The sequence below is a fragment of the Periplaneta americana genome, chromosome 16, assembly GCF_040183065.1.
Source record: "Periplaneta americana isolate PAMFEO1 chromosome 16, P.americana_PAMFEO1_priV1, whole genome shotgun sequence".
In the NCBI taxonomy this organism is placed as follows: domain Eukaryota; kingdom Metazoa; phylum Arthropoda; class Insecta; order Blattodea; family Blattidae; genus Periplaneta; species Periplaneta americana.
This window is the reverse complement of record NC_091132.1, coordinates 175,210,996-175,225,429: the sequence shown is the minus strand read 5'-3', so window position 1 is coordinate 175,225,429 and position 14,434 is coordinate 175,210,996. Positions and strand designations below refer to the sequence as shown.

Sequence of the window (14,434 nt, the reverse complement as noted above, 5' to 3'; positions counted from 1 at the left end):
TATTTCTTAATAAAATATGGAAGTTACTAAAGCAACGCTCTTCTGATGACACCCACAATTCATATTACATTATAGTCTTGGGTTCACACTCCAAGGAGTTCTGGGTTCGTGTACCAACTCATTATAATGATAGTATGCCTATATTCTCATTTTTCTTTTTAGTTTTATTAAGTCGTGGCGCATTTTTTCTATACTTCTAATTTTGCACTAAGTTGATTGTTAATTATTTGTATGCTGTTTCTTGTGGTGGTGGAGGAAGTCACTTGAGATGGTAGTGATGTAGATAGTGACGTGATACGGTGTCAGTAGGTAGGCCTATGCCATTTTTATGTCATGTTCTACCCTGCCATTTTACGTTGTTTGTAACAAATCGCCATGTCTTATCATGCGATCAAGTTACCATGTTATTATGAAAATAGTATATGATATCATGTAGGGGAGAATATTTTCATAGGGTACAATACAGTACAACATACTATAAATATATTATTGTCCACGGCTTATTTGATGATATCCAGTTGTAAGTATTTCGTAAGTCCTTCTGTAGTTTCCTTGCATCTCGAAATGTAGGACTGTTGTACTATGTGGACTGAAAGGAAATTAATTTTCTATTAATACGCCTATTGCTGCTCTGCGTGAATAAAATTGCGACATAAAGCAAACTACGTGATATTCAACAATACTTAAGAATACCGCGTAAGTATTTATGTCGTTTTCTTTTTTATATTTTTTAATATGGTTACTATGGCAATTTATAGGAAACAGTCTGTAAGTACTATTCATCGAACCAGTTTGTTCTACTCAACGTAATGGGTACTATTTATTAAACTTGTTTATTTTTTAACGATAAACTGAACTATTACTCACTGATTAATTCTATTGAATATTATGGTTACCGGTAATATGAAAAGCTATTTTTCCTTGGTTTGGAAAATAGAAAGCGGGGTGTCTGGGCAGCACTACACGAGTATTGGCGTCACTTTACTCATTATAACTGTATTTATGAATTTTTATTATGGTTTGCCAACTCACTTTAAATCCCTCATCATTTACACAGATTATTGAGTACTTGATCTGTCTACGCACCACATTACAACCTATATCTTATTTTCATTGCGGTTTTTAACTGATCCAATTAAACTGCGATATGGCAAAACTTCACAAATGCACACAAGGCGCAAATTAAGTAATCAGTGATATGTTAGGTTAGGTTAGATTTGATTTGTTTAGGCTTTTGCTATGCCTTGAATATAGGTTTTTTTTTTTTTTTTTTTTTTTTTGTACGTAGATGATTTGTTCACGTTTCTGTTATGTCTTGCATATATGCTTTTTTGAACAGATGCGTTATAGGAACGCCAGTTAATATATTTCCTAAAAAAGGTGAACGGAAATTATCGATATCTATTCTTTGAATAATTGAGAACCAAAGTTTGTTTACATTTCACCTTGGCGGGTATTTAAACAACAAGGTCCAGGGAAAATATTTGCGTAAAAAACAATATTAATGAAAAACTTTGGAGACGGCACTGACATTACGTATTGAAATACATAGGCTATATAAAAAAAGAATGGTAATTTCATAGAAGACGGGCACTTGGTTGAATGTAGTAAGTATTACCAACGTCTTTATTTCAGAGTTAAATGTTAGTGATCTTTTAGTGACTTTTACATGTTAGTTCTAGGTTTTTGTACTAGGTGTCGCCGTGATTATCTTTTAATTTTATTGGTTATAGTTGTCATTTGTTCTAGAATTTTCGTTACTTTTGAATGGATAATGACGTTATCAGTTGTTCTTGGTTGTTTGACGTGAGTGGTGTTATGTTGTGTCTGATGGCTAAAGCTATTGAAAGTTTCTCATTTTATGATTTTTGTCATTTTCTTTCGATTTGATTGGTTATAGTTATCATTTATTCTAGAATTTTCATTAATTTTTCATGGATAATGACGTTGTTCTTGGTTGTTTGACGTGAGTGGTGTTACATTGTAGATTTGTCTGCATTTGTCGAATGCGCATCATCATGCTTACGAAAGGACACTTTTCAGTGCCAATAATTTATTTTGTGTGCACAAGGTTGGAATTTTGAAGTAAGAGGGAAAGGAAGGAAACCGTGTTCTGAAATTTATTAAATTTTGTGTCTATTTTGGTTTAGTTCTTTCGCTGGTGAAGAAGGATTGTGTTGAATGTTGAGAAGAAAACTGTTTTTCTGTGGTTTAAAGGAATTATTTACTGAATTTTCTGTAGAAGTTAAGATGTAATAAGTGTTCGAAAAGAATTTCATTTAGTGTAAACACGTGGTTTATTTATGCAAAGTTGACTGTACGACAAAGTGTTGGTTTAGTTCTTTGTTGCCTGCATGGTTTAAGTTTAGATTGCCTTAAAGCCTGTGTCATTTATACTGGAAGTGAAGAGGTTGTAGTTGAAGACGTCGATGAGAATTGAATTTTATTTCATAAGATGATAAACTATTATGTTTTGTTTTGTGTTTTAGTGATTTTTGGGGGTAAAGTGCGGACGAAAACTGCCAGAAAAGTACTACCAACTATGAAGTTCGAATGCCACCAAACGCCAAAAAAATCAAAGGCGAAAAATTAAATATATTTTCATTTTTTTGGAGGGCTTGTTCTTCTTTAAAAATATGAATATATATTTGATTTTTCATCTTTGATTTTGCGATGTTTGGTGACATTTGGACTTCGTAGTTGGCAGAACGTTTTTGGTAGTTTTCGTCAGCCATGTTGGATTTTGCCCGTCTTCTAGGAAATTACCAAAAGAATTAATTTTATTAAGTTGGCCATATTAGAATAGCAATCGATAATATACTATTTCAGATAAGAATATGAATCGATATTAGTAAATAGGCTGACGGTACTTACAATGCATCTAAGCCATTCTTTTGGTAGGTAAGTAGGTGGTTAGAGAGTTTTCGAAATGTCGAGGATTAGATTTAGGTTAGGTTTCGTTTGTTCAGGCTTTTGGTAGGTCTTAGTGGAAGTGAATGATATGGAAAGCAAGCTACTATTGCTTGATTCATTAAACATAAAGACCACCCTGACATTGTGATTATAAGATTATTGGCGTCGCTGTATTGGCTACAACTGTATTTAAGTTATAAGTTAAATATTACTATGTTTTTGAGAGCTTGGTTTAAATTCGCCCATAACTTAATTTACACTTTTTATGTAAAATATGCACTTAAAACAACAATCCAATGCGTAACGTATTCTTAACGACGACTTCCTAGGAGGGGATTAATGAAAGTACCTATCAGTATTTAACTTACTTTATATTAATGCTAATATTAATTTGGGGATAGCTTGTATCACTGCACCTTGTACTTACGGTAGGTGTACTGTATATCACAGTTTCACTAGGACAGAATTAAAGCACAAAATGTTTCTTGTTTCTTCTGTGAGTTTGTTCAACATATTTCTTTCTGGCTTGATGTTTATCTTTTTTTTTCTCCGGAGTTTTGCTTTTATTTACTCGTAGTCATTTGTTATAATTACTCATAGTTGAATATCGCGCTCGCAGTAATGAACAATGACGTCATGATATTTATTTATGTAATATGAGGCTATAATTTAGACATTTTTTGGATTCAAACATTTCATTTCTTCGTTTTCAAGTCTTGGGAATAATATAGAAATGTTAATAATATTCGTGGGGTGAGAGTCATTTTATTATTTTCTTTCCCTAAACATAAGAAGCATATTTTAATTTCATTCTGTTGAAGGTCAATTTGGCTCATTTGGTTGAGGCGTTATGGCAGTAAGCCCAACTTGACAGGTTCGAGTCCCTTCTGATAATGAAATTAACAAAGTATAATTATATGTGAATGTAGAGTAATGTTTTTTTTTTTCCTAGTAATTAGGATACAGATGTTGGTGGTTGTAGTTATGAGTATAAGAGAGAGACTGAGAGAAGAGGTAGTGACATCTAGTATGTAATTTATTCATTTGCTCTCAATTATGATCATGCAAGAACGACGGTACTTACGCGGTTTTCTGAAGTCGTTTCTCAAAATCTTACGAACACTTATGATAGAAGTTTATAATGGAAGTTATTTGTTTAAAATTCATTTTTTATTTTTTTGCGTAGAACTAATATGCGGACGATGGTAATGAATACGTAGGAAAAAACAAACTATTAATTAAAGTGATTAATAGACAGTAAATATTTATATCATAACTAAGTATGTAAATGTTAAGTATATATATATACACATTGCTAAGCTTGAGCATTTGCAACAATTCACAGAAAGTATTTTTATTCCAGTTGTGATGGACGTCATCAAGACGGAGCCTGAGGTCGACCCATTGGCTATAGAACCAAGAGAAGATGCAGATACTGGAGAGCCAAATCCTTGTGTTGTAAGTTGAACAATATTTGTATTTTTTTTATTTAATTTAGTAGTCTGACCCAATATTTTGGGTTTGCCCTGCGACAGAATAGCTCACAATAAAATTTAAAATGAAAAATTATATAAACAGGTTTCAGACAAAAGTAAATAAGACATAAGAAAAAAATTAGAACGAAGTGTAATTTAAATTCAATGTACATCATAAAGATGCTGACGAAATATCGCTACAGAAAATTTTATTATGGTGGTGATGATGGCATCTTGAAGATCTCTCGTCAGCTTGTATTTTTCCCTCCACTTTACAAAGGCTTTCGGGATGGTGCCTCTCGCTCCGAAGAAGAGACCGGTAACTGTGATTTTTTCTATGTTGTATTTCGCTGATAGGTACTGAATCGCGGGCTTGTAGATTTTCTTTTTCTCTTCGTTCACTTCAGATGGTTGAGTGGCTGAGATTTCAAATCTCATGGTAGGATCAATTATTTCGGCTGTCTGTTTATTTCTATTTATAGTTATGATATCGATCCTACGATTGCTCCCACCATCAGCAGTACGATGAACTTCCTTGTGAACGTCTAGATTTTTGGATCGAAGTGCATCTGCGATCTTAGAACATATGGTGTTGTGACGTTTTATTCTGAGTACTTCTCCCTGTGGGCAACTCCCAAGCATATGTGGTAAAGTTTCATACTCACTCCAGTGCCTACAGTGGTTTGTGCCTGTAGAGCGACCAGGGAGAGAACGTACTGGTGCCACCATCGCAGTCATTTTTAGCATTTCTCTCCACTCATAACTTGATAATCCTTCATGCTTTATGATCCACGAGTTGGCAGCAGGTACTTCTTCAAACAATACAACTCCTGGGGGTATGCACACCAGGTTTTAAATCCACAGTACCGAAGATGTTGCCTTAATTGCTTCACGGATCCTGTAGCCTCATCTCTGCTCACTTGCAATTCCGACAAGCAACGGGTTCTTACAGTTTCGTAGTCTCGTACAGCATTAACGTGCTGGTCATTTAGGTGTTCCAGCTTGGTATTGATGTTGAGTTGCTGCAGATAGGCTTCCCATGTAGCGCGCGTCACTGACAATCCTTTGTATATATCATGCTATTAATTGTTTATGCTATTGTAATTGTTTATTCTGTTAGTTCCATCAAATATTGTTAAGGAAAACGATGACCGTTACACAACCAGAATTTTTGTGTGTAGGCCTAAGTTTACTGAATTTTTGAAAAAAGTCATATCTTAAAAATTTTATATGTTACCGCTTAATGCATTATTTTAATAAAAATACGTGTCTCATATCTTATTGAAACATACCAAGTTGACAGTTGTGCATATTGACACCTTATTGTCTTAATTTTTTAAAATAATTTTGAATTTCAGTGATGTTCAACTTTTTTATCTGCCTACATCTACGTATATTATCTCCAGTATTTATTACTTTCAGGCAGAAGCATTTGAAGTGATTACTGTGAAACAGGAGATTAAGTGGGAAGCAACATCAGATGAATATCAAATTCTGCCACCTGAGAGGTGAGTGTGATGTACATGTAATCAGTTTGTGCTCCAGCAGGACTCGTCATTTAAATTTTTAATGATCAGTGGTAATTCAAGACTAACTGAAAAATAATGGGTGCTGAAGATGTTCCCACAATGCACAGCACGTGAAGAAATTCCCTTAAGTCCTTTTGATTCTCAATATGTCGGTATCTCCACCAAGTATGGGAACTAATTTTGCGATCCGTGGTGACGCAACAAATTGGCAGACATTCAGATGTTTCAGACATTCAGTAGTTAGACCAGGAATTAATATAACTCATGTCACCAAGTCCAATGACTCCACCTTCCCTCAGTATGGGCTCGAGAGCGCGAACTTTGCGTCTCTAATATATCTACATCGAGATCACTGCACACCCGTATTACCATTCCTTCGATTTATAATCGTGGGCTATATAATATTAAATTGATTATAGACACAGATGATACATTTTGTGTGAACCATAGTGACAAATTTGATACGTGCTTGGACTAATTTCGAAATGTCGCTTCATATGAAAACAAAATATTTACTAATTCAAAAGCCATAGTGGATGTGTCTCAGTGAAACGTACAGCAGAGTTCGTATAGGTCAGTTTCTGTCAGATGCGTTTCCAATTCACTGTGGGCTAAAGCAAGGAGATGCACTATTACCTTTACTTTTTAACTTTGCTCTAGAGTTTGCCATTAGGAAAGTCCAGGATAACAGAGAGGGTTTGGAATTGTCCATCAGCTTTTTGTCTATGCGGATGACGTAAATATGTTAGGAGAAAATCCACAAACGATTAGGGAAAACACGGGAATTTTACTTCAAGCAAGTAAAGAAATAGGTTTGGAAGTATATCCCGAAAAGACAAAGTGTATGATTATGTAACGTGACGAGAATATTGTACAAAATGGAAATATATCCTTTTGAAGAGGTGGAAAAATTCAAATATCTGGGAGCAACAGTAACAAATATAAATGATACTCGGAAGGAAATTAATCACAGAATTAATATGGGAAATGCCTGTTATTATTCGGTTGAGAAGGTTTTATCAATTAGTCTGCTGTAAAAAAATCTGTAAGTTAGAATTTATAAAACAGTTATATTACCGGTTGTTCTGTATGGTTGTGAAACTTGGACTCTCACTTTGAGAGAGGAACATAGGTTAAGGGTGTTTGAGAGTAAGGTGCTTAGAAAAATATTTTGGACTAAGAGGGATGAAGTTACAGGAGAATGGAGAAAGTTACACAACACAGAACTGCACGCATTGTATTCTTCACCTGACATAATTAGGAACATTAAATCCAGACACTAAGCTGTTGATAAAGCGTCGTAAAATAACCTATTAAAAAAAATCCAGACATTTGAGATGGACAGGGCATGTAGCACGTATGGGCGAATCCAGAAATGCATACAGAGTGTTAGTTTGGTGGCCGGAGGGAAAAAGACCTTTGGGGAGGCCGAGACGTACATGGGAAGATAATATTGAAATGGATTAGAGAGAGGTGGGATATGAGGATAGTGATCTATTGCGGGCTTATGTGAGGGTGGTAATGAACCTCCGGGTTCCTTAAAAGCCAGTAAGTAAGTAAGTGGATGTCCGATAAGCTGTTATCATATTAAAGCAAATATAAGGGTCCCTCTGTCCTTATTTGTCCACATTTAATTAAAATATGAACGTTTTCGATTCGATTGAGTCATCTTCAGATGTTGGGTCGAATTCTCTCAGTTTAAGTTCCACCTCTTGGGTCCCCTCTAGTGTCCCTCCCTCATGCACTGCGTCATAGATCGGGATGGGAATATGGTGTGGCATAGTGGTTTCAGCGTCAGCACATAGAGCTGAACACCTGGGTTCAAATCCCGGTGCCGGAGAGAATTTTTCTCCATTCCACTCATCTTTCATCATATGATGACCCAGAATATCTGCACGGAAATATCATATGTACTTCGGTACATCATCATGATATTTGATTAGTTTTGCTATCAGATGCCATGGCAACCAGTTTCGTAAGTTTTCTAAATAAATTTCTGTAAGTTCACAAAGTTGTATAGTCCTTTTGGAATCACCGTGTATACAAGATCTTTCATCAAACAGTCTTCCCTATGTCGTATGACGTAATGAAATTCGTGTTTTAATTATCTATACAGAGATGGCTCCACTGTGTAGCAAAATATTTCTCGCTGTAGTGTGAAGACTTTAGGCCATAGATGGGCATCGTGCCTCCCTTGAGAAATAATGCCTCACTGACCTTCACAGAGCTTATCGCTCTGAGTGACATCTTCACATTCCCCGTTCCTCCCTCACGCAGCTCCTAGGCGTGGGCAGGTTCTATATCAGTTTCATAAGCAATATCAGTGGTGGCATAATGGCATCATCAAAGCAGTGTGTACGCGTTAGAAAACTATTATTTCATGAGAAATGGGAGGCAGAGTTTTTTTGCTGTTTAGAAGGGGAGAACATACGATGTTTGTTACGCTGGAAAATCCTATTAGGCATTAATAAATTTAATATACAACGACATTACTCCTTATGTCATAAAGAACATGCTGAGCTAGAAGATAAGACAAATTAAATGTTATTTTTCGTACTATTGCAAAGAAAATTTATGATCTTAACATCTACATAGTATACTAAATACGACATTATACCTTAAACACGCTGCATTAAAAGGTAGCCTACGAGGAATTAAATGTTGTTTGTACGTATTATTTCCAAAAGAAATTTATAAAAAAAATATACCAAATGTGCGTAGAAAAAGAAATATGATTCTCTGAAATTATTTTAGTTTGAGAACGTGCAGATCCATTAAGTAATCTTGATAAGCGCCGGAATATTCGAGAAAATAAACGTAGACAACGTGATGGAATATTATTGGCTAGTTACGCAATTTCTCGCCTGTGATTTAAATCAATTCAATGATGGAGAAATAGTAAAGAGGTTTATGATTAAAGCTGCCGAAATAATTTGCCAAATTGAATAAAAGTTTTCGAGTCTCTCACATTAACCAAGTGCTTTCCTAATAATTCGCCACTGACTGCCTTAGCGATTACGATAAGGTGACGCAGGTCACAGCAGTTTATATTTCCCATCCTACTCTGCAGTCTCTTCTCCTATTAAACAAACTATTTCAAATCGAGTGCCTCACGTAACCGAAAATTGTGTCCAAGTATTCGTTAGGCGAAGCTAATCTGTGTCCACACATTACATAGTCCATAGCTCTCGCTGTAGTGTGTCATGGGCCTAAGGCTAAGAAATTAGAGGCATTAATGGAATCCAGTCTATGTACAGAATACACGTGCTTCTTCCTCATATCTTTCTATTGCAAGTTACACAACTCTAACAACTTTTGCATAATTTATGAAATGGCCCTGATAACATAATAGAAAGCCAGCACATTAATAGCAGATCTAAATTTTTCACCTCAAATCGTTTGTTGTACTGGTTCTTATTGAGGTTGGTTATATTGGCAGTAATGGCGTCTTTTCATTGCAGCATTTTGTATACTGACTGTGTTGAAATGCTCCAGGAGAAGGTCACAAGTCCTGAAAGCTCCACAGTTGTTTCTCAGACTGACGAGGAATTGTCTAGAGGAAAGAATAGCTGTCAGCCTGACTCCAGCATTCAAACAAATGAAGCAGTATTTAAGTGTGATATCTGTGGGAAGTTGTTACAGACTTCCCATAGTCTTAAAATGCATTTCCGCACTCACGGAAATACGAGATACAAATGCGATTTTTGTGGAAAATGTTTCTCAAAATCATCAACTCTGCAGACTCATGTACGTTCTCATACAGGCGAAAAGCCATTCAAGTGTAAGGCTTGTGGGAAATGTTACTCAAAATCAGAGAGTCTCAAAGATCATTTAGAGATGCACTTGAGCAAGAAACAAATGAAATGCAAGATCTGCGATAAGAGTTTTCAACATACTGGAACTATGAGAAACCATCTCCTCACTCACACGAAAAACAAGTCGTTCGAGTGTGATACGTGTGGTAAAAGTTTCGAGACTTCGATAGCTCTCAGAGATCATACACTTTCGCACACCGGTGACAAGCCATTCACGTGCGATGTGTGTGGCAAATGTTACGCAAGACCTGGAGGTCTGGCTCTGCATTTACGGATACACACAGGCGAAAAGCAATTCAAATGCAATTACTGTTTTAAATCCTTTATGTACTCCGGACTTCTGCGAGATCATTTACGTGTGCACACAGGTGAGAAACCATTTAAATGCAACGTTTGTGGTAGATGCTTCTCACAATCTTCAGTTCTGCGCTATCATGTTCATACGCATGCTACCGAAAAGCCTTTCGAATGCAATCAGTGCGGACAATGTTTTGCAGAGAAAAAGCTATTGAAGAACCATGTATTTAACCACTATGGTGAGAAGTTCAAATGAAGTGTCTTTCTTATGTTTACAACATTTAGAAGGTCTTGCAGTTGTACACACGGGCGAGAGACCAATCCAATGCGATGTGTGTGTGTGTGTGTGTGTGCGTGCGTGCGTGCGTGTGGCCGAAGTTTTTGAGTATCGACGAAATTTGAAGACAAAGTAGTGAATTTCGTGTCTGTGAGATGCATCAATAATTATTAATACACCCTTAATGTTAAAGAGTGCTGCTGCTCAATTTATTAATAAATTCCAATAAAATAGTTAAATGTTAATAAATCAAGATCTAAAGAAAAGAAAATTTTAACAAACTTATGGCCGGTTTTTCCAAGTATTGTTAGAAAAATTAACGACTGTTAAACTCTAAACAGTTTGTTAATTAATAAAATGGCATGTTTTCAATACCAGTTTGTTTTAACAGATTGTTAACGGTTTGTTAATTTTAAATGTAGGATTTCGGGCAGTTAACTCGTTTAACAGTTGGTTAAATATGGCCGATGTCTCCACAGCTGTTTGAACAGAAGTTGCGAAATTAATATTTTGTTTCTCTCTGTAGGCAATGTATAGCATATGACTGGTAATATAACATTTAAAAGAATACTTTGGACTGTTTAAATACATCAGTGTTATTTTATTTCTTTCGTATTTCGTATCCATAATAGCAATGAGGAAATATAACCTTACTTTGTAATTATTATTCAGCACGTCACCTACAACATTCATTTCTCAACTGTTTGTTTATGGAGCGTGGCCTACTGTAACAGTTTGTCATTTTATGCAAGTTTCATGACTCGCTCTATAATATAGAATTAAAAGATTAATTTTAGCCAATCAAAAATTGTCTTTCATGTGTAGAATCATTACCAACTGCTGTTGAGAGTTAAAATAGTGCTAACAGACGTTATAGTTAAGTGTTGGTTATCTTAAACAAGATAATGTTGAACAAATGGAAAATACATTAACAAAAGTGTTAAAAATAAACAGACTGTTAATTTAAAATTCGTTAAGCAAAATTAAACATTACTTGGACAGACTGGCCATTAAAATGATAGTTATTATAAAACCAACACTAATAAAAAATAATAAAAATTGTATAAGTTACTTATCATTCTGAATTTATGATTTTTATATTAATTTTTTTTTTTTTGCCAAACAAGAAGTAAATCATATTACCGATAAAGAAAATGTAAAAAAAAAAAAAATTATTGATATGTAAACCTGGAAATCATAAAACTAGAATGGTGAATTTTTTTTTGGCCTGTTAAGCACTTGAAGAGATCTCACTAGCGAGAATGTGTTCCGAAAAAAAGGCGAAGAGCCCTACTCCACTCACTACGGTAATGACCCGTTAGGTTATGTGTCTAAGCATATTTTGTTAATAAAAAGAAAATTTAGGCCTAAAATTAAAGCCAGAAAAATCTGGATAAAAACTTACATTGTAGCATCTAACGAAGATAAGGGCGAGTTTCGGTTACTGATTTAAAATTTAGATGATACGTTCAGGCGTTATTTCAGGTTCAGTCGAGCTCAGTTTTTACAATTCATGGTATGATAGAAGATTCTATGCTTTATTTTGATTAAAATTATGCAAACGCTTAACATATAAAGATGCAATTTCAAATGTTACAATTAATAACATAATCACAATCGTTTATTGCATTCACGGATCATGTACATGATATGGGACATGTCATTTACAAAGTATATAATTAATTATAACATACATAAAAGTAATAACCATAATTAAAAGCAACACAAATATACAAAACTTGGGACTTAATTCTAGAAAACTACAGGTCGGTCGACTTCGTTTACGTCTTGAAGTCAGAACATTTCATTTAGCCGTCCAGAGTCAATTTCAACCAATGCGTCATTCATGGGAAGACATCGTTCTCAAAGTCAGGACCTGGAAAAGAGGAAGTAAAATTTTTGTAATAAGGTGTTCTTTTTCTATTGAGTTATGATAATTTTCAATAAATTCGTTCATACTTTCAAAGCAGTTTTCGATTAAAATTTTGTAAACAGCTTTCTTAAATTTTTGAAGTGCAAATATTTCTTTAAGATAACTTGATAGGCCATTATACAAAAGATGACCAGCATGAATTTTATTTTATTTATTTTAATAGGTTATTTTACGACGCTCTATCAACATCTTTGGTTATGTAGCATCTGAATGAGATGAAGGTGATAATGCCGGTGAAATGAGTCCGGGGTCCAGCACCGAAAGTTACCCAGCATTTGCTCATATTGGGTTGAGGGAAAACCCCGGAAAAAACCTGAATCAGGTAACTTGCCCCGACCGGGAATTGAACCCAGGTGGCCCACCTGGTTTCGCGCCCAGACGCGCTGACCGTTACTCCACAGGTGTGGACCCCAGCATGAATGAAACAGTTTTTTTATAGAGTTGTGTTTAAACTTTAAATAAAAATATTATCTTTATTTCTTGTATTGTGCCATATCAAAACAAAATTATGGGTCGACTTATTTTCAGATCATCTGATTTTGTCTTCAGAGTTCTTCCTTAAGTTTAGGGTTTTTATAGTGTTCATCCCATGTATCATATAAATAAGCCTATGGGTGACATCGTACAAGTTCGATAAGTTCCTCACTGCAATTACTATCAGCCATCTTTCTTCAGTGTCAATAAAAACAATAAATACATTCACCGCCACCTGTGATATTACTTCTTCTGTTTCTATATTCAATCGTCATAGATGATGTAAATATGCCAAGAAATTTCGCTGACCTACCGATTCCAGTGAGAAACTCGTTTGAGGTTGTCACATTGAACGAGAATCTCTTCCAGTGTGTGGACATCGATTTGAATCCGTGCTACCAATATTTGATTTTTCTCTCTTCAAATGTGTAACAGACCTTAAAAAGAGATATACCACAGCACATATCACTTTAACACATTTAATTGATTCCAGGAACAGCATTTAGACAATGTTTAGGGTAATTCAAGGCGCAGATATGGCTGCTATTTTCTGAAGATGTTTGATAGTAGATTTTATCTAAAGACATTGTTTAGCAGTCTGTGTTTAAATACCATCAAGGGCCGTGTTTAACCTCAGTCTGGTACAAGTGGATATGAATATATGAGTAAGGTTCCCAGACGTCCCGTAAAATACAGGATAGTCCCTTTTTTCACTAATGCGTCCCGTTGTCCCGAGAAAAGTCTTCGTGAGAGCTTTCCGTCTCGTATTTTAGACTTCTAAACTGAGAAAAAAATGGAAAAGTTACAATGTCTATTCTATATTACAATTTACAAACATCGCACTTTATCATTGCGTTGTAGATGGGCAATTATGAAACAATATTATTGTGAGTTATCGATTTCTCAAGGCCAAAAGTTTAGATGAAGTTTAGGAGGATCTTTTTAAAAGTACTGAAGGTGAACTCTCAAATTTGAAGAGGGTAGTGGAATTCATTATGTGTATCCCTGGAATAAAATGTGTGTGTCGAAAAATAATTTTCACGAATGAACTCTCTATGAACTGATGAGAGAAATGAATTGTCTATAAAAACAGTAAAATCAATCCTTGTCGTAAAATAATTCTTCAGAGAGGATTGTCTTGCTTTTCATAACATTAGTGTTGAAAATGAACAATTGTTATGTGAAATTAATTCTGCAGAGAAATATTGCAAGGTCACTTGAGTAGAGTATTTTCTAGCTATTTCTGTAATAACGTAGTAAAAACAATTTGAAGACAATTTACATAAAGAAGCTTAAACTTAATGCAAATATGCTCCCTAACAATTATTTTGTTTACTATTTGTTTACTTACCCTTAGTTAGTAAAGTGTTGTGTAGTAAGTTTTACTACATACACAGTTTGAAAAATTAGCATATTTGATGGGTGCGCATACTAAACATACACAATGAAAACTGATAAGTGTATCGTATTTTTTCAAATATGTCTGGGAACCCCATATATGTATATTCATTAGAATTCATTATTTATAGTTGTGTTAAGATTCATCGCAGATATTCATTAATGGTATTTTGTTTAGAGACATCGTTGCATTATACACCACTTTTTCATTAACTATATAGTGATTATTTAAGCATTAATTAACCAAAGGTTAGATTAGTTATGTTTAGTGTAAAACAGGTCTATGTGCAACGACGTCTCCTAGCAAATTACCGTATTAAAAT

At 34.8% G+C, this 14,434-nt stretch overlaps 1 protein-coding gene across 1 annotated transcript; it reads left to right on the top strand.

Annotated features, from left to right (window-relative positions):
- Nucleotides 1-544: 544 nt before the first annotated feature.
- On the top strand, nt 545-13,923 carry LOC138691996 (zinc finger protein 782-like). The gene is made up of 4 exons (XM_069814733.1): nt 545-696; nt 4,277-4,371; nt 5,811-5,896; nt 9,379-13,923. The coding sequence occupies exons 2-4, from the start codon at nt 4,282-4,284 to the stop codon at nt 10,283-10,285; spliced, it is 1,083 nt and encodes a 360-aa protein (XP_069670834.1). The 5' UTR covers nt 545-696; nt 4,277-4,281; the 3' UTR covers nt 10,286-13,923.
- The last annotated feature ends 511 nt before the right edge of the window (nt 13,924-14,434 follow it).

Coding starts and splice junctions, on each gene's coding strand:
- LOC138691996 (XM_069814733.1), top strand. CDS start 4,282: ATGGACGTCATCAAGACGGAGCCTGAGGTCGACCCATTGGCTATAGAA. Junction 4,372..5,810: donor GAGAGCCAAATCCTTGTGTT/GTAAGTTGAACA, acceptor TATTACTTTCAG/GCAGAAGCATTTGAAGTGAT. Junction 5,897..9,378: donor CAAATTCTGCCACCTGAGAG/GTGAGTGTGATG, acceptor TTTTCATTGCAG/CATTTTGTATACTGACTGTG.